Source organism: Arvicanthis niloticus, chromosome 17 (genome assembly GCF_011762505.2).
Source record: "Arvicanthis niloticus isolate mArvNil1 chromosome 17, mArvNil1.pat.X, whole genome shotgun sequence".
Classification (NCBI taxonomy): domain Eukaryota; kingdom Metazoa; phylum Chordata; class Mammalia; order Rodentia; family Muridae; genus Arvicanthis; species Arvicanthis niloticus.
In genome coordinates, this window is record NC_047674.1 from 55,567,771 (window position 1) to 55,585,591 (window position 17,821).

Consider the following 17,821-nt stretch of genomic DNA (forward strand, 5'->3'; position numbering starts at 1 on the left):
GCCAGCCTCTCCATCCTTCAGGGTCTGTTCCCTGCCTCTCATGGTCCTTCAATATCTGGCCTCTTTCCCCTCTGTTTTGCCTCCGAACTTCTCTCTTCATTTAGCCCTGGAGGTGCAGCAGGGAGTCGTGGAGGTTAACCCAGCATAAGAACCCACATCTGCTGCTTTTTTTTTTTGCCTGAGTTCTTGAGAGCTTCCCAGCACAAAGATAACCATTTCTACACATTATCCTGGCCCTCCACCCATCCCCCATTCATGGACTTCAGGTTGAAAATTCCCGACGTTGCAGCCATAACTACCAACACTTACATAACCCTGACCGATGGAAGTCGCTCAGTCTCTGGTTGCTTAGACAGTCATCTAACATTGACTGGGTGTTAAGACTCCTGTTTGCATTGCAGTGATGAGGAAATCAGGCCTCCAATGCAGGAATCAAGTTGCTCCAAATAGCCGGGCAGACTCACCCAGCATAAGAACCCACATCTGCTGCTTTTTTTTTTTTTTTCCTGGGCAAAGTCTCTGGAGCCCAGACTGGCTACAGATCGCTATGTAGCAAGAATGGCCTTGAACTCTCAAACCCCTTTGTCTCCACCTTCGAGTGCTGGACGCCGTCATGCCCAGCTCTACAGTTATATTTATTACTTTTAATTTTGTAGGGTTGAACTCAGGGCCTCCTACATGCTAGGTGCGTGCTCTACCATTGAGCTGTGCCACCTGCTGCCCCTCCTAACAGCCGTGTGCTTACGTTTTCACTAGCTGGTCTGAAAATGACGGGTCTGGACTTCAGCTGTGTGAGTTTGACCCGCTGTGGGGTCCTTGCCTGAGTTCTTGAGAGCTTCCCAGCACAAAGATAACCATTTCTACACATTATCCTGGCCCTCCACCCATCCCCCATTCATGGACTTCAGGTTGAAAATTCCCGACGTTGCAGCCATAACTACCAACACTTACATAACCCTGACCGATGGAAGTCGCTCAGTCTCTGGTTGCTTAGACAGTCATCTAACATTGACTGGGTGTTAAGACTCCTGTTTGCATTGCAGTGATGAGGAAATCAGGCCTCCAATGCAGGAATCAAGTTGCTCCAAATAGCCGGGCAGACTCACCCTGGCCCTCCTGTTTGCTCACAGCTGCCTGTCTTCGAGCTGTGACCATTCCCTGTGGCCCAGCCTTTCCAGAGGGCACTGACTAACCCACATGCCTTCCATTCACCCAGCACAATGGGATGGGGAGAACAGGGGGAAGCCTTGAACTCCCAGTCCTCCTGCTTCAACCTCCTGGTTCTGGATGCCAAATGCCCACATCTGTTTTATTGATTTATTGATTGTTTTTATTTTTGTGGTACTGGGTATTAAACCCAGTGGGACAGTTAATTTTGGAGCCAAGGGGGTAAGGGCTGAAGTGCCAAGCAAGCCTGTCCTGACCTGCCAACCCTCTGAAACTATGGCCCCTTTCATCTCTATAGCTCAGGGCGGGGCCGGCTTCCCACCTTTAGTCAGCTGACCTGGACGCATTGAGATGTACCTCCCTCCAAAGGCCCTGGGCCACCATCTTTAGTTACCTTTTAACCAGGAAGGTGAGAGGTGGCCCTGTAGGATGGGGACTCATGGTAGATTTAGGACTGGAGTGTGCTGGGGAAGGAGGGCCACCATTTGCATGCTTGTCACACTCAAACACTTGACAAAGATATGTGCCCTTTGCCATAAGTGACCTGACATACGTGCTGGGCTGTGGTACTTTGGTGACATCTCTTGGGCATTTACTGCCGCTCCTGACGTTCACTTTCACCCGAGTCCAGGGTAGGGGAAGGAGAGCGAAGCCCCATGCACTTGCACTGCTGTGCACTGCTGTCCTAGCTGCGCCCTCCTGAATCAGCCAGCAGGTGGCGCTGTGCTCACTGCCGCCTGTACTTTTTTTTTTTTTTTTTTTTTAAAGATTTATTTATTTTTATATTATGTGAGGACATGTGTCTTCAGACACATCAGAAGAGGGCACCAGACCCCATTACAGATGGCTGTGAGCCACCATGTAGTTGCTGAGAATTGAACTCAGGACCTCTGGAAGAGCAGTCAATGCTCTTAACCACTGAGCCATCTCTCCAGCCCTGCCTGTACTTTGCCCAGCACTGGTGAGGTTCTGAGTTTAGATTTAGATCCAAGCGTTGTTGGTTGACCTGGCTTCTAGTGGGCATGGGATGCACTGGAGTTCTTGTGAAGATGAGCTCCTGAGGCTTATTTCTAACCAGTTCCCAGGTATGGCAGGTACACATCTGAGAACTGTCTGCTCAGCTCTCTCAGCAGATAATCTCACTCAGCTCCCTGTGAAGAAACTACAGTTCCCACAGTGCAAATGTCTCAGGCCACACAGCTGGAGGGAGGCGGGAACCACCTCCTGATCTGCCCTCTGCCTCCAGGGCAGTGTGATGTGTGTACGTGTGCCTGCACCTGTCCAGATTCTTGTTCCAAGAAAGACAGACAAGGGAAGAGGAAGGTGGCTTGCGAACAGTCAGGAACACGGCCAGTCAGACTGAGAGCAAGTCCCCGGTATCAGCTCACACGGTGGACTCTACCTCTACGGACCATCACCACGTCCACGCACCAAAGACACACCTTGTGGTACTAGGGTAGACACTGGGGCCATTCTTGCTTGGTGCAGGCAGGTGCTGTATCACTGAGCTACACACCTAGCCTAAGCCCTCATACCTCCAGAGGCCAGAAGTGGCCCTACTCACCTCACTGGAGTCTCCCCCTTAAGAGAGTTGCCCCACCCAAGGCCACGCCCCTTACTGTTGAGCAGTCCTCTTCCTCAGCCCTGAAGGATCATGGCGGCTCAGGACCCCATTCACTGAAAGCTAGGCAGCTCCTCTCTGGCCCCCTTTCACCTCCCCTTCCCTAGGGCACTTCCACGGGGCTCCCTTACACTGAATCTTCCATCTCCAGAGGGATTGCTCTCATAGCAGCTGGCTCAGAACCAGGGACGATTACAACCGCTTTCCCTCCCCCACATCCTTTCCCATGGTCCTCCTTACAACCCAGGATATAAGCACCTTCATCACCAAATAGCGAAGAAACCTGTCCCAAGGTTTCCTGCAGCACACGCGCGCGCGCACGCGCACACGCACATGCACACACACACACACACACACACACACACACACAGGAACTTTACCAGCCTTGTATACATAGCAAGAGTTCCAGGCTGTACTGTGAGACGCTCTCTGAAAAGTAAGTAAATAAGTAAAAACTAAGAACCATACTGAGCTAGCTAGCACGGGAAAAACCAGGATTCCTGTGTACATAGTCTGAGCTAGCTAGCACGGGTACAACCAGGGTTCCTGTGTACGTAGTCTGAGCTAGCTAGCACGGGTACAACCAGGATTCCTGTGTACGTAGTCTGAGCTAGCTAGCACGGGTACAACCAGGGTTCCTGTGTACGTAGTCAAGCTTTGGGCTTTGAAGGCTTCAAAATCCTCTCCTGGAACATTCAGAGAAACCGTTCTGGGCAAGGAAGACATGTTCTAGTCTGGAGGAGGTCTCTACTGCTTGGACTTCATTTCCAGCATTTTCTCGCTGGCACCCAGACACACAGCCCTGGGGTTAGACTTACGTTCAGTGCTTCTTGCCTTGGGGTTGACCGTGGTCCCCAGCAGGGCAGTGGCAATGTCTGGAGACACGGTTTTGCTGACACTTGGAGGAGCAGCCTTCACTAGGCAGAGGCCCGGGGTGCTAAGTAGGTCAAGATGCACAGTGCCATTCCCCAAAATTGAGCCCCAAATGTCAGCAGCATTGAGGAGGAGAAACCCTACACTTTAGACTGGAGAGACGGCTCGGTGGGTAAAGGTGCTTGCCACTAAACCTGCTAACCCAGGCTAGCCTAGAATGACAGTAGCTGAGGATGACCCTAAATTCCTGCCTCCACCATCCAAGCTGGCACACCTGGTTTATACACTGCTGGGGACTGAACCCTGGCCCCCATTCATGCTAAGGAAGAAGTCTACTAACCAGATTTTACCTTCAGCACACTTCCTTTTTGAAAAGACTTATTGTGTGTGTGTGTGTGTGTGTGTGTGTGTGTGTTGCCTGTATGTATGTGTACTGTGTGCATGCAGTGCCTGAGCTGACCAGAAGAGGGCATCTGGTCTTCCGGACCATGAATTCAGGGTGGTTTTGAGCCAGCATGTGGATGCTGGGAACCATACAGCCCAGGCAAACTGTTTAAAGACAGGGTGTTACTAAACTCGCAGAGATCCACCTGCCTCCACCTCCCTCATGCTGGGGCTAAAGGTGTGCATTAGCTTCCCTGGTGGATCTTGCACTTCAGGCAATTTTCCTCCCTTAGCTTCCAGAGTGCTGGGACTATAGGAGTGTCTCATCATACTTGGCCTCCCCAGCAAAGCTTCTCCCAGGTTAATGCAGCATGGCTGGAGGTGTCTGGGGGACCCTAGCACACCCACGTCTAGTCAGGTAAAGCATCATACATGTCACATGTGTGCTGACGTCACACATGTCAGTGGTCCCCATTGCCACGGTGCTCCTATGTCTGGGGGAGCGAGTGGGGGACAGGAAAGGCTGGGTCACCACACTGAGAGAAACAGAAAGAACCTAAGCATAGCTTACGGCTGCAGTGGCAAGTCTCAGCTTGTCAGCCCTCCCTTCAAGTAAGCGAGCTAGTTTCTCTCCCTGGACCCTCACAAGGTTAAGCCTGGAGAAGAGAGTAGCTCCCACCCCCACCCCACGACTCCACAGCTCTGCCCTGAACACCAGCCAGCATTATTTCTCCATGGCCACCTGAAGTCATCTCACGTCTGACAACTGCCCAGCTGAGCTGAGTCCCAGATACCTAAGCCTGCTCCTGCCTCAGGGCCTTTAGCCCAAAAGTTATTTTCCCAGTTATTTGGTCTAGATTCAAATGTCACCCTCCTGGAGCAGGAAAGCCTTCCCTTCCACCCCATTAAAAAAACCATTTACCTTGTTCCTACATGCTTACTCTCGATACTGTCGTTTATGGTGTTTCCCTTAGGGTTACCACGATCTGACACACACTGCATTTCCTTGTTTACTCCAAGCCTGCTCCTGACTTCCACACTGAATTATTCATGGCCACCCTCCTCTGGCTTGGTGTTGTGTGTCGCTTTGCTTTAACAGGGGTTTGACATGGACTCTTGTTACATAACTCTGCCTGGTTGATACTGTGTATCCCAGGTTAGTCTCAAACTTGGCAGTTTGAATAATCCTCCTGCCTCCCCTTCTTGGGTGTGGGAATTAAAGGTGTGCACCCTCAAGTTTGACTCTATTTTTTTTCTTTCTTTCATTAGTTTTTTTTTTTGGGGGGGGGCACAGGGGGAGTCTTGCTATAGTCCAGGCAACTGAGGCAATCCTCCTGCCTCTGACTCTGGAATGTTAGGGTTATGGGTATATATAACCACCACAGGCTCTGGACTCTACTTTTTAAAAAAAAATTTTTTTTTAATTACGTGTGTGTGTGTGTGTGTGCGCGCGCGCATGTAATCTCTCTCACATGTGTGCAGATGCTCAGAGAGGCCATAAGAGGGCACTGAATCCCCTGGAACTGGAATTGTCAGCCTTGATTGTAATTTGGGTGCTGGGAAGCAAACACTGGTCCTCTGTGAGAGCAGGAAATTCTCTTAACTGCTGAGCCATCTCTCCAGCTCCCTCTCTGCTTTTTAATTTCATATATTTTGTGACTTACTGTTTTTGTTATAAAATGCCTTTAAAGCCAGGTGGTAGAGATGCACACCTTTAGTCCCAGCACCTGGGAGGCAGAGGCAGGCGGATCTCTGTGAGTTCGAGGCCAGCCTGGTCTATAGAATGAATTCCAGGACAGCCAGGGTTGTTACACAGAGAAACCCTGCCTCAGCCCTGACCAAATAAAGTGCTTTTAAGTTATGACCTAATAAAAAGTATGAAAATACTTATTGTTGAATAACAACTGGCCTGTTTACTAGAGTTTACTCTAGTACACAGATGTGCACACAGACCACCATATATACATACATACATAAGCACATGTACATACACCACCATATACACATGTGCTCACACATGTTCATACACACATACACACATGTGCAGACATGTGCACACAGATGTGCATACATACACACACACACCACCATACATACTGAGATTTTACTTTTCCTGGACATTCTGCCTCTTACTTCCTGGTTCATTCACACAAACTTAGCTAGAAAACTTGCCACCAAGTGTTCCCTAGTCACTGGGCACGGTGGCTGTCACCCACCTGTGTGTGACCCAGCACTTGGGAGCAGGAGGCAGGAGGACAAGAAGTTCAAGGCTAGTTTTGGTTGTACTTGTTTGGAGAGAGTGTCTCATTAGCCCAGGCTTGACTCAAACTTGAATTGTCACTGAGGCTGACCTTCTATCCAGCCTCTGCCTCCTAGGCATTGAGTTTTCAGACATTGGTCACCATTCCTGACCCCAAGGCTATCTAGTATGTTCAAGGCCAACCTGGGCTACATGAGATCTTGTCTTGCATGAAATAAAGGAAGGAAGGAAGGAAGGAAGGAAGGAAGGAAGGAAGGAAGGAAGGAAGGAAGGAGAGAAAATAAAGAGAGGAAGGAAGAAAAGCTGCCCCTAAGTTAACCCCATGACAGTGAAGCTGGAAAGAAGTGAATGCCTGGTTCCGTTCTTACCGAATCCAAAGTCTATCTAAGAATAACATCATCAGAGTGATGATCGATAACAACCCCACAAGAGGCTGCAGAGACCACTCGGAGGTTAAGAGTATTAGCTGCTGGTGCAATGTACCCCACACCCATGTTACAACCGTTCAGTTCCAGGGGGACTGGCACCCTCTTCTGAATTCCATGGGCTCTACACATACAAAGCACAGATATATAGGCAGGCGAGATACCCAATCATAAAATAAGAATTAAAAAAAAAAAAACTATTTTTAAAATTAAAATAAGCCAGGCAGTTGTGGCCCAAACCTTTAATCCTGGCACTCAGGAGGCAGAGGCCGGTGGATCTCTGAATTCAAGGCCAGCCTGATCTAGAGAGCAAGTTCCAGGACAGCCAGGGCTACACAGAGAAATCCTGTCTGAATAAAGAAATGACAGACAGACAAATACAAATAAAATAAGAGAATCTGCCTGGGGAACGGCAGTGAAAGGAACACCACTTTGCTACTTTGCTTGATTCTTTAGCCATCAGGGAAGAGACAGCTGCTCGCTCTGGAGAGAAGGTGGGCGTAGACTGGGGGAGCAGAGGGGAGCTCACCCTGTGGGAAGGCTGAGTTTCTGAAGCAGCTAGCTTCACACTGTGCACACCAGTGTAATTCCTGGGCAGAATGACTGGCAGCTTCCAGGCATTCCGGGGAAGGTGAGAATAGGCTCAGAGGTCATCTTGGCTCACTCCTCAGGAGGCTGTCCACTAGGGATGCCATCTCAAACATCGCTCTGTGGGAACGCTGCCTCATTATCCCATTAGGCACAATACGAAACGCTTCTGAAAACTGTTTTTCACTTATCAGATCGGCAGGAGATTAAAACATGTGGTGTTGGCTGCAGTGTGGGAAACCAGGTTTTTGGTTTTTTGATTTTTTTTTTTTTTCCAATCCTGGAGAGAAGCTAATGTGCCACCGCCCTAGTGAGGGCATTTGGCAGTAGCCACTGTCTCAAGCCGTCTGGTTGCTGGAACAAAGCTCTATCCATGGAGACTCACGGCCAAGAGAAGCTTTTTAAAAACAAACAAACAAACAAACAAACACAGGTCCTGAGGTTTTGAAGCCTAAAAATTAGCACTGAGACTAGAGAGACATCTCATCCATTAAGAGTGGTCGCTGCTCAGGACGGGAGTTCAAACCCCAGCACCCGAGATTAAGCAGCTCACAATACCTACGACTCCTGCTACATACATACTCACACACACACTCACACACATACATACTCACACACACAACACACTCGAGTGCATGCATGTGCTCGCATGTGTGTGTGCGCGCGGTGATGATGTTGGCTTCAGATAGGCTAGTACAATGACATCGTGCCGTCATAGCATTGTTTGCTGATGACAGCGCAATTTCTGTAAACAACAGGCAATCTGTTAAAATGAGGCATGTGTGAGGACGCTCTACACTCACGCAAGCCAATAAGGCTGCTGCTTACGTACCAGGAATGACCCCCTAGAAATAGTAAGGTGTGCACGTGTGTGTGTCAGGGGGTGGAGGGTAGGAGTGTTGGTCTAACCCCTGTAATCCCAACATTTGGGGGACTGAGACAGGAGGATTTCTGTGAGCTGGAGGACAGCCTGGACCACATAGTGAACTGAGCCATACTTTGCCAACTATGCTCAGTTTAAGATCAGTTTAGTCAGGAGAGAGAAACTGAGTGTGGGCATCTGTTGTAGTCTGCTCTCAGAAGGCCGAGGCAGGATGGTTTCACTTTGAGGTCAGCCTAGGCTATATAGTGAGTTCAGGGCAACACAGGTGACATAGTGAGACTTTGCCTCAACCCACCCAGCCACATCAAAAAGGAGGAGGGGGACAGGGAAATACTAGACACATTTTGAGAAAGCTTAGGTCAAGGGTATGGGACATGTTTAATTGGTTAGGGTGACGGGCAGGAATGCCAGTGAACATTGCTCAGCCTGCACCATAAAGGGAGGGACATTAATTAATACAGGAGTGTGGCCTCAAAGGCCGGCCCCCTCCCCACCTAGCAGCTGACAGCATGGTGACTGCATGCAAGCCACTTAGCTTCAAGCCCATTTCCTCTTGCACTAAGAAATGAAGTAACGAGGCCGGGCGGTGGTGGCGCACGCCTTTAATCCCAGCACTTGGGAGGCAGAGGCAGGTGGATTTCTGAGTTCGAGGCCAGCCTGATCTACAGAGTGAGTTCCAGGACAGCCAGGGCTACACAGAGAAACCCTGTCTCAAAAAACAAAAAACAAACAAACAAACAAAACAAAACAAACAAACAAAAAAAACAAAAAACAACAAAAAAGAAAAGAAAAAAAAGAAATGAAGTAACAGTAACGTATGTGTGACCCAGGAGAATTGTACTTCACTCCTGGGCTGAGATCGAGGAGTGTGATTTGGTCTGTTTACATGCTTACCACAGTGCCTCACATCCTGGGGGCCGGAATATGGCTTAGAGGGTAAAGGCTGTCAGAACTGACAACCTGAGTCTGATCCCTGGGACCCACACGATGGAAGGGAGACAAATGATTCTGGAAAGCTGTCCTCTGGCCCCCTTATTCACAGCAGCATACACACTTATTAATGTATACAAATATATTTATATAAATGTAATGAAAATACATTTTTAAAAAGCAACAGGAAGCTGAGTGTGGTGCTGCACACATTTAATCCCAGGACTTGGGAGGCAAAGGCAGATGGATCTCTGTGAGTTCAAACCCAGCTTGGTCTACATAGTGAGTTCCAGGACAGCCAGGGCTAAAGAGAGAGAACCTATTTAAATAAACAAACAAACAAACAGAAATAAAGTAAAACAACGAACATCTTGGGCCAGGTGCAGGCCTATATCTGCAATCCCTGCACTTAGGAGGCGCACACGAGGATTCTCAGTTCAAAACCATCATTCATAGCAAATCTAAGGGCAGCAAAATCAAAAACAAGACACAAAGTAAGTGTATCATGGTTTCTGATCAAAATGCAAACTCCATGGTGAGGCCAGAAAGCTCTTGGGTCTGTTTGCAGCCACACCACCATGGCCACGCTCAGTCTGAGACACGGTATTCTGTGTCCTCTCCTCTCTACCTAGTCCTTCCCTTCCTCCCTCCCTCCCTCCCTCCCCCCCTTCCTTTTCTTGACTTGGTCACTTTGAATGTCCAACTCAATTGTCACCAGTCCCAGCCCAGAAGGAGACTGTGCACACTCCTCTGAGATGCCAGGTACTACAGCATGTGTCTGCAGATGTCACCACACACCACACAGATGAGCCCATGCTTGTCTGTGATGACCCGCACAGGGAGCACTGACTGACACTGGGATGAGGCCATGGTAAGACACTGCTCCTACCATCAGACCAGTAGGCTTTCACAGGTCTCAAGCCACTGGCATGGTGAGGAGGCAGGCACTCACTCACTGAATGTGAACGGGCAGACTCAGAACTGGTTGACCTGTTTAGCAGGCATTTGCAGCAAAGTCACACACACAGAGATTCACTGAATGGACACACAAAAGAGCTGGGGCGGGGGGCAATGTTGACAAAATGGCTTTGTATTTAAAGGGCACTTGTTGCTCTTACAGAGGGGCTTACAGGTTCAGCTCCCAGCACCCTCATGGTGGTTCACGACCATCTGTAACTCCAGTTCTAGGGGGTCTAATGCCCCCTCCTGCCCTCTGTGGGTCCTATGCACAGGTGGTGCACATATGTACATACAAGCAAAGCACTCATAAAGTAAACCAGATAGATCCTCAAATGGAAAAAACCCATGCACCGCTTGCTCTTCCAGAAGATGCACATTTCATTCCCAGCATCCACATCAGTTTCAACTGCCTGTATCACCAACTCCAGGGGATCTGGTGCCCCCTTTTGGCTTCAGTGGGTACCTGTCCCACATGCACACACCCCTCCACTCTTTACTCTTCTCTCTCTCTCTCTCTCTCTCTCTCTCTCTCTCTCTCTCTCTCTCTCTCTCTCTCTCTCACACACACACACACACACACAGAGAGAGAGAGAGAGAGAGAGAGAGAGAGAGAGAGAGAGAGAGAGAGAGAGAGAGAAAATAAATCTTTTTATTTATTTTGAGACAGAGTGTCTCTAAACAGTCCTGGCTATCCTGGAACTCCCTATGTAGACTAGGCTAGCCTTGAACTCAGAGAGATCTGCCTGCCTCTGTCTCCAAATGCTGGGATTAAATATGTATGCCACTATACCTGGCTAAAACTAAATCTAAAAAAAAAAAAACACAAACAAACAAGGAAAGGCAGGTCATGGTGGCGCACACCTCACCTTAAGTCCCAGCACTTGAGAAGCAGAAGTAAGTGGATCTCTCAGTTTGAGGCCAGCCTGGTCTACAGAGCTAGTTCTATGACATCCAGGGCTACACAGAGAAACTCTTTCTTGAAAAACAAATAAACAAACAACCCTTCCCCAAAAAAACAGAAGGTGTAAAGGCCTCATGTGTCACCTAACAAGTCACCTGGATGAGTGGAGGGAGAGCCTATGTCACAGCATTGTAGAGTCTTGAATCAGAAAAAAATTCTTTATTATTGGCACGGAGGACACACTAACCACTAGAAGAAAAATACTGTTTATACAGTATCTATCACGTTATAAAAGAGATATATTTACATGTGTGTTTGGCACATAAAACCATACTGACTCATCAGGGGGAGACCCAAGAGCCTGGGATGGGAGAGGAAAGTATTTATTATATCTTTTTCTGTCTTTCAAGTTCTGTGTTGAACACATGTATCATCTGTTCACAGTGAAATAAAATAACCTCTAACAAAGAAGGAACAAATGACGTAAGCAAATGGAGATGACCTAAACCATAAGCACCAGGAGGGGAAATACCTTGTGCTGGTTTCCAGAGCCGGAGGGGTCCATGGCAGATCTGTACCTGCAGGCTGGTTCCTCTCCCCAGACTTGCAGCTGGGGCTGTGCAAGCTGATGGTCAGCGACTTAAGCACTCGCTTCTGGGTGACTCTGAGTGAAACAGAAGAATGATAAACCTGTCACCAGGAAAATTTAGAGGCAGCAATAAACAAGGAAGGTTCAGGCTCTTCTTGTTCCTACAAAGACACTGGGAAGAGCCTCTGAGGAGCCTGTTGTGCCCTGGGCATGCCTCTGGGCTGGAGATGCCATGCAGTGGTAGAGAGCGTGCCCAACAGTGCACAAGGCCCTGGGTCCCTATCCCCAGCTCCTAAAAAGAGAAAGGGAAATTCTGTAAAGCATTTGGCAACCCTGGGACCCTCGGGCTGAAGGAGTGTGCTGCTCCCCGGAGTGGGAAGGCTCACCAGCTCTAGCTGCCCTTTCCTGGGATAGTCCTGATTCTCTGATTCGGAATTGACAGAAAGCCCCCACCTCCCACCCCGCCAGCCTGGTATAATCTGGTTTTACAAGGGCAAAGGCTCCTTACAACTGACACTACACTGGCCTCCACAGAGATGGGGCAAGAGCCTCAGGCCCAAACAGGACTGAAGTTGAGGCCTCTCAAGATGGCTCCAAGCTGCACCTCGCTTGCCCTCCCCTCCTCCCTCGGCTTACCCTCCTCTTCCAAAGGCTCACTTGGCCAACCCCACCCCACTGGGATTTCAGCAGAGGCTTCAGGCCTCAGACCAGCCCTCCTCCTTTCTTTTGGTCAGAGGAGGTAGAACTGGTTCCTGTGTGTTTACTCATCTCCCTGGCAACACAGGCCAGGCAGGAGGGTGTCATCCGGGTTATCAGTAGGTTTCTGTTTCCTACCTCTCCTTAGGTACAGGTACACTCCGGCTCTCTAGGGCTGGGACCAACCTCCCCCCAGTTCTTGAATAGCTAGCTGCCCCCCCCCCACACACACACACAAACACACACACACCCTGCCATAAATCACATTGGAAAATGCCACCCTCTGTGGAGTTGACTGTGAGAACTCATACTCCCTGTAACCTTGCTCCTGGTCCTGCCTATGGTCCTCTCCTACTCATCTCCCTTTAAGCAGCATCCCAAGACCTTGTCGTGGAGTGATGCCATCCTCCTTGACCCTCCCCCGCTCTTCTGCCTGCAGTCTGGGGGCCTCTGACCAAGAGCATGCTTGTGTTTGCTGTTCTCTTTCCACAAAGATGGCAGCATTTCCTGAACATTCTTCTCGAGCTTTTTTTTTAAAGCGCAGGTCATTCGGTTCTCTGGCTGGGCCCTCCCCCGCTGGCCCCTCCCCACAGGCCACAGAGCCTGCTTGGTTTCTGTGAGGGTTCTGGCAACTGCCTGCTCCCCGTGTTACTAGCCCAGGCTTTGCACACTACCCACCCCTTATGGGTTTTATTTTCCTTGTCCCCTGTCCTTAAATTCTCCAGCACCGTGACTGGCACTGCTTTCCTCCAGGGCTCTAACGGCACCACGGGAGGGACTGACATACCATGTGTGTTGTGGGTTGTCCACCCAACACCCCCCACACACACACACACTGTAAGAGCAGGGACCTGGGACCGCCCTGGTATTTGTCAGTGTCGGTATCCAAATAGTCCCCCTTAGAGGCAGCTCAACTGCTGTTTGAGTGACTGGACAAGGGAAAGGTGGAATGGGGGACAGACAGAAGGTCTGGAAGCAGAGGCAGATCACACCTAGGAGCCAAGTGAAGGCTTTCTCCCTGCAGGGTAGGAGCCCCGTCCGGCACCCTCTACAGCCTATAATGCTTTTACTTTTGTAGTTTCCCACTAGAGTGGATTCCCTGGAGGCAGGAGCTATGTCCTGTTCAGCAGAGCATCTTTAGAGACGGCACAGTGCCATGCATACATGAGTGACTCATGAAAGAACACAGAACTGTCAGGGGACCTCACTGGCCAGATCGGACTAGGAGCGGCGGTCTCCGGGAGGGCCAAGAATGGGCAGAGATGCAGCTGGAGAAGAGCAGGGAGCCTGCACATCTGGGTGGGGCAGCATCAGACTGGCCAGGGAGGAAGATGTGCTGTCTAGATAAAATGGACAAGACCCTGGCGTGGTCTATGCAGGGGACTTGGAAGTCAGTCCACGCTGCCCAGTCTGCAGTCCTACCCCAAAGTCAGCAAGGCAGGACTGCATGCTCAGTGCTCGTCTCTGAGCTCCGCCTGAAGTGGGATAGAGAGGATGTGATTGGGTAGAACCATTAAGTCAAGTTCAACCTGATGTGCTATTACAAGTATAACCATGTTTAATCCTAGCACTTGGGAAGATCTCTGTGAGTGTGGGGTCACTCTGCTCTTCACAGAGTTCTAGGACAGCCCATGACAGGGCTACGCAGAGAGCCCCTATCTCAAAAATAAACAAACAAAAAACAAACAACAACAAAAACCAGACAACTGGGTACAGTTGGATGCTGAGACCAGCTGGGTGGTAACGTCCAGAGGTGAAGAACCAGAGGAACCATACCCCTGACATGAGAGATGGCACTTCCGGGACCCTCCCTGGTTTGGTAGGCACAAGGGAAAAGCCATCAAAGAAAAACCAAGGTGTTGGCCGAGGACATCGGCACAGAAGGTAAAGGAACAAGGTCAAAGAGAAAGTGACAACCTACTGGTCGCACCCCAGCAGAGGCTGGCCTGACCCAGGGCCTGAAGAGCACTTGGCAGTGGGCATCTAGGGCTGGCTACAAAAGTGACCGTGTCACATAAGGCGCTCAGTATTGCTCAGTAGTTTGCTATCTCCAGAGCCAGAGTATTTGCTTTTAGAGGCTATGTGAGTGTTCATGATCTGGGATGTTTAAAACACAACTGTGGCTAGCAAGAGTATCGCCCTGAGATGGGAGTGTAGCTCAGTGGAAGGGAGCCTGTCTAGCATCCCCAGGGCCCTGGGAAGGGGCTGGAGGAGCAGCTAGAGAGGTTAAGAGGTTAAAAGCGACTACTACTCTCGCCAAGAATCTCAGATGGATTCTCAGCATCCATAGTTGACAGATCTCAATTTGTTCTAACTCCAGCTCCAAGGCCTCCCTCTTCTGGCCTCCAAGGAGGCTTTCCTTTGATCCCAGCATTTGGGACACAGAGGTAGACAGATCTGAGTTTGAAGCCAGCCTGGCTTACTAAGGCCAGTTAGGGGTACACAGTGAGATAGCATGTGGAGGCAGAGAGATGAGTTAGAACTGACAAGGTGTTAGGCGTTGGAGGTAGACAAAGGACATGAATTTCTGTGTTTAAAATATACGGGCTGGGCCTGGGGACCGGGATCACAGCTACCTAGGAAGCTTGAGGCAGGAGGACTCCTAGCAGCCTGGGTTACAGAACAAATTCTACCCTGGCCATTTAAAGAAACAAAACAAAACAACCTAAAGCCTTGGGGCTGGAGAGATGGCTCAGCACACACATGGCAGCTCATAACCTCCACGCCAGCATACCTACCATTCTCTTCTGACCTGAGGAAACCACGCACACACATACACATATATGCATGCAGATACATGTAACATATCAAAAATCTTAATAAAACAACAAATAAGCACCAACAACTTGTTCTGGTTTTGAGGCTGGGGCTTACTATACAATCTAGGCTGGCCTTGAACTCAGTATCCCAAATACTGAGACTGCAGATGTGTTACCATTACTCAGCATGCAGAGAACATGTCTGAAGAAAGTTACAGGAAAAGCTGTGCACAGTACTTCTTTGCCAACCCATTGAAAAGCCCTATGTCAGATTCTTTTTTGTTTGTTTGTTTGTTTTGTTTTTGTTTTTTTTGAGACAGGGTTTCTCTGTGTAGACCTGGCTGTCCTGGAACTCACTCTGTAGACCAGGCTGGCCTCGAACTCAGAAATCCTCCTGCCTCTGCCTCCCAAGTGCTGGGATTAAAGGTGTGCACCACCACTGCCCGGCAGATTCATTTACAAAGTTTTTATTATGAATTTTATTACAGGCCTTTCATAAATCACACTTTATTTTTCTTTCCAATAAGACCCCCCAATTATAAAAAATAGAAATATATAAATATACACATACATTGCTTTAACACATCCTCACTCAGGTCCATGTCCGAGCATCTCTCTTCCCAGAGGAAGACAGTGGCGCAGTTCTGAGGTCATGGACAGAGCCCCTCCCACGCCCACCTCGCACAATATTCTCAACAGGCCTTGAGCTTCAACTGTGATAATGGTGCCGGAATTACAGATGTGCTCACTGGACATACAGGAACAGCAAGGTGTGTCCCATCTTATCGTGACTGGATTTCAACTGACTGGCCAGAGCTGCCAAGTGTATCCCAAGCTCTCAGGAACCACACAAGTCAGTCTTCCTGTCCTGACCTGGAAGTTCTGAGTCACAAGGAAAACATTCCTGTTTGGTCCACAGTTGAGAAAGCTCATTTTCTCCCCCTCCTTGTCCTTCACTTCCAGACAGAGCTCTTTCCCTCCAGGCAAGGGGGACCAAAGACCTCCGAGATCAGCAGGGAAGGTGGAGCCCCTACAGCTAACTGGAAGCCAAGCATGGTGGTTCACATGTGTACCTGCAGCAGGTGGCAGGAAGACACTGAGTTCTGGGATAGCTTGGGCTACAGGCAGAGCCTGTCTCTGAAACATGAGGGGTGAGAAGAGAAAGAGTGAGCAAGACTGAAGGAGCTGAAGCAGTAGTCACAGGATGGAGGAGGCATTCCAACCCAAGGAACAACTCAGCCATTTTGTGTCAATTTCCACAGGTCCCTGCCATTCTTCCTGGGAGGCACAACTTATGATTAGTGGGAAAGTGGGTCTTCTCTCCAGGGAGGTGGAGGAGGGGGATTCTGATGCCTCAGCAGGGTCCTCTCAGCCCCTCCCTCCAGCAGGTGGGCATGTAGCTCTCTACCGCATCTGGATTTCTCAGCTAAGCTTGGTCCCCTCCTTCTTGCTAAGTCCTCTTCATGGTGTTTAAAATCCATGGCTCCTTTTTAAGTCACTGATAACTAACTATATCACAGCTTCTGGTCAGAGCAGCTTTCCCAGAGGGTGCTTCGATTCCATCGTGGTCAGCTTTAATCAAATGCTGCTCGGAGATCAAGGCTACCCCATGGTCACTGCCATCGATACTGACACCTGTGCTCCTAGCTCCTGGCAGCCCAGATCAAAGGTGAGCTGTGGGCCTGTTTCCAACACATGAGATGCAAAGACTTTCCATCCACTCAGCAGGGATCTTGGGGCCCAGGTGAGAAGTAAGAAATTCTGGGTTAGTATGTCAGTGAGAGGAATCCAGGAGGTCTGGAAGATACACCTGGCCTTCTTCTCAGCAGAGCACAGAGCCTTATTTCTGCTTCTTCCCTGGCCCTCCAGGTTCCAAAGGAATCAAGTCCCATGATTGATCAACAGAGTCACTAGAAGTCCCTGGCCTGTTATGACAGTTTGGTCAGGGGACAGAGCAGCCCTTCACTGCACCATGGCTTCCTCCACCCACACTCAAGCACAACAGGCTGTCTTCAGACACAAGTTGCTACTAAAATGACACGGCCAGAAGGATACCGCCCTCCTCTTCCCTCTGTGATCTCACTCCCCCAGGAAAGCGGTGTTCTCTCCTTTACTGGGCAGCTTCCTTCTCAGGTCACGAGAGGGACCTAGAAAGAAGAAGAACCACAGAGGCTGCTGCGGGCCCCTCCTGCTCTCCTAGGTGAGAGCAGCCTAGGGCTGGCAAGATACAGCCACTGAAGTGCAGTGGTGCACGTGGGAGCCAAGGAAGAGAAGCAGAGGAAGCCTTCCTCTTGCTCATGCAGTACCCAGCAAGCTACACATTGGCCAGCCTATTCCTACCAAGGAGCAGACAAGCAGGCCGGAGCAGGCCAGAGCAGGCCAGAGCAGGCCAGAGCAGGCCAGAGCAGTCCAGAGGAAGCCAAAGCAGGCCAGAGCAGGCCAGAGGAAGCCAAAGCAGGCCAGAGCAGGCCGGAGCAGGCCGGAGCAGGCCGGAGCAGGCCAGAGCCGCCTCCCACTCACTCACTTCTTCCTCCGGATCTTGGGCTTCTTCACTGGCCGCAGATAGGGGTTATCGATGAGGCTCTCTTCCCCGTTCCGGCTGCCAGACAAGGAGGAGTTCTGCTGCAGGACAGAAGCATTCTCCTTCTCAGCTCCGGAATCATCCTTTGAGCAAAAGCCGGAATAAAGCAGAACACCAGTGGCATGAGGAAGGAGACTGTGCCCAGGACAAGAACCACCTCTGGTGTCTCTACTGAGAAACGAGAAGACAGGAGCACCCTCTTTC

At 49.9% G+C, this 17,821-nt stretch overlaps 1 protein-coding gene across 7 annotated transcripts in view; it reads right to left on the reverse strand.

The window, feature by feature from the left end:
- Window positions 1–17,821, reverse strand: part of Taf8 (TATA-box binding protein associated factor 8) — a 47,064-nt gene that overhangs the window by 16,986 nt on the left and 12,257 nt on the right. For 2 of the 7 annotated variants that reach the window (XM_076915329.1, XM_076915330.1), the window contains exons 8-9: window positions 17,561–17,700; window positions 11,525–11,656 (exon numbers count right to left, since the gene is read on the reverse strand). In XM_076915329.1, coding sequence (XP_076771444.1) covers window positions 11,525–11,656; window positions 17,561–17,700 — 272 coding nt within the window. Of the gene's footprint in view, window positions 1–9,323; window positions 9,451–9,525; window positions 9,593–11,181; window positions 11,657–15,487; window positions 17,184–17,560; window positions 17,701–17,821 lie in introns of those variants that run through there. The other 5 variants (XM_076915331.1, XM_076915327.1, XM_076915328.1 and 2 more) reach the window with 5 other exon arrangements.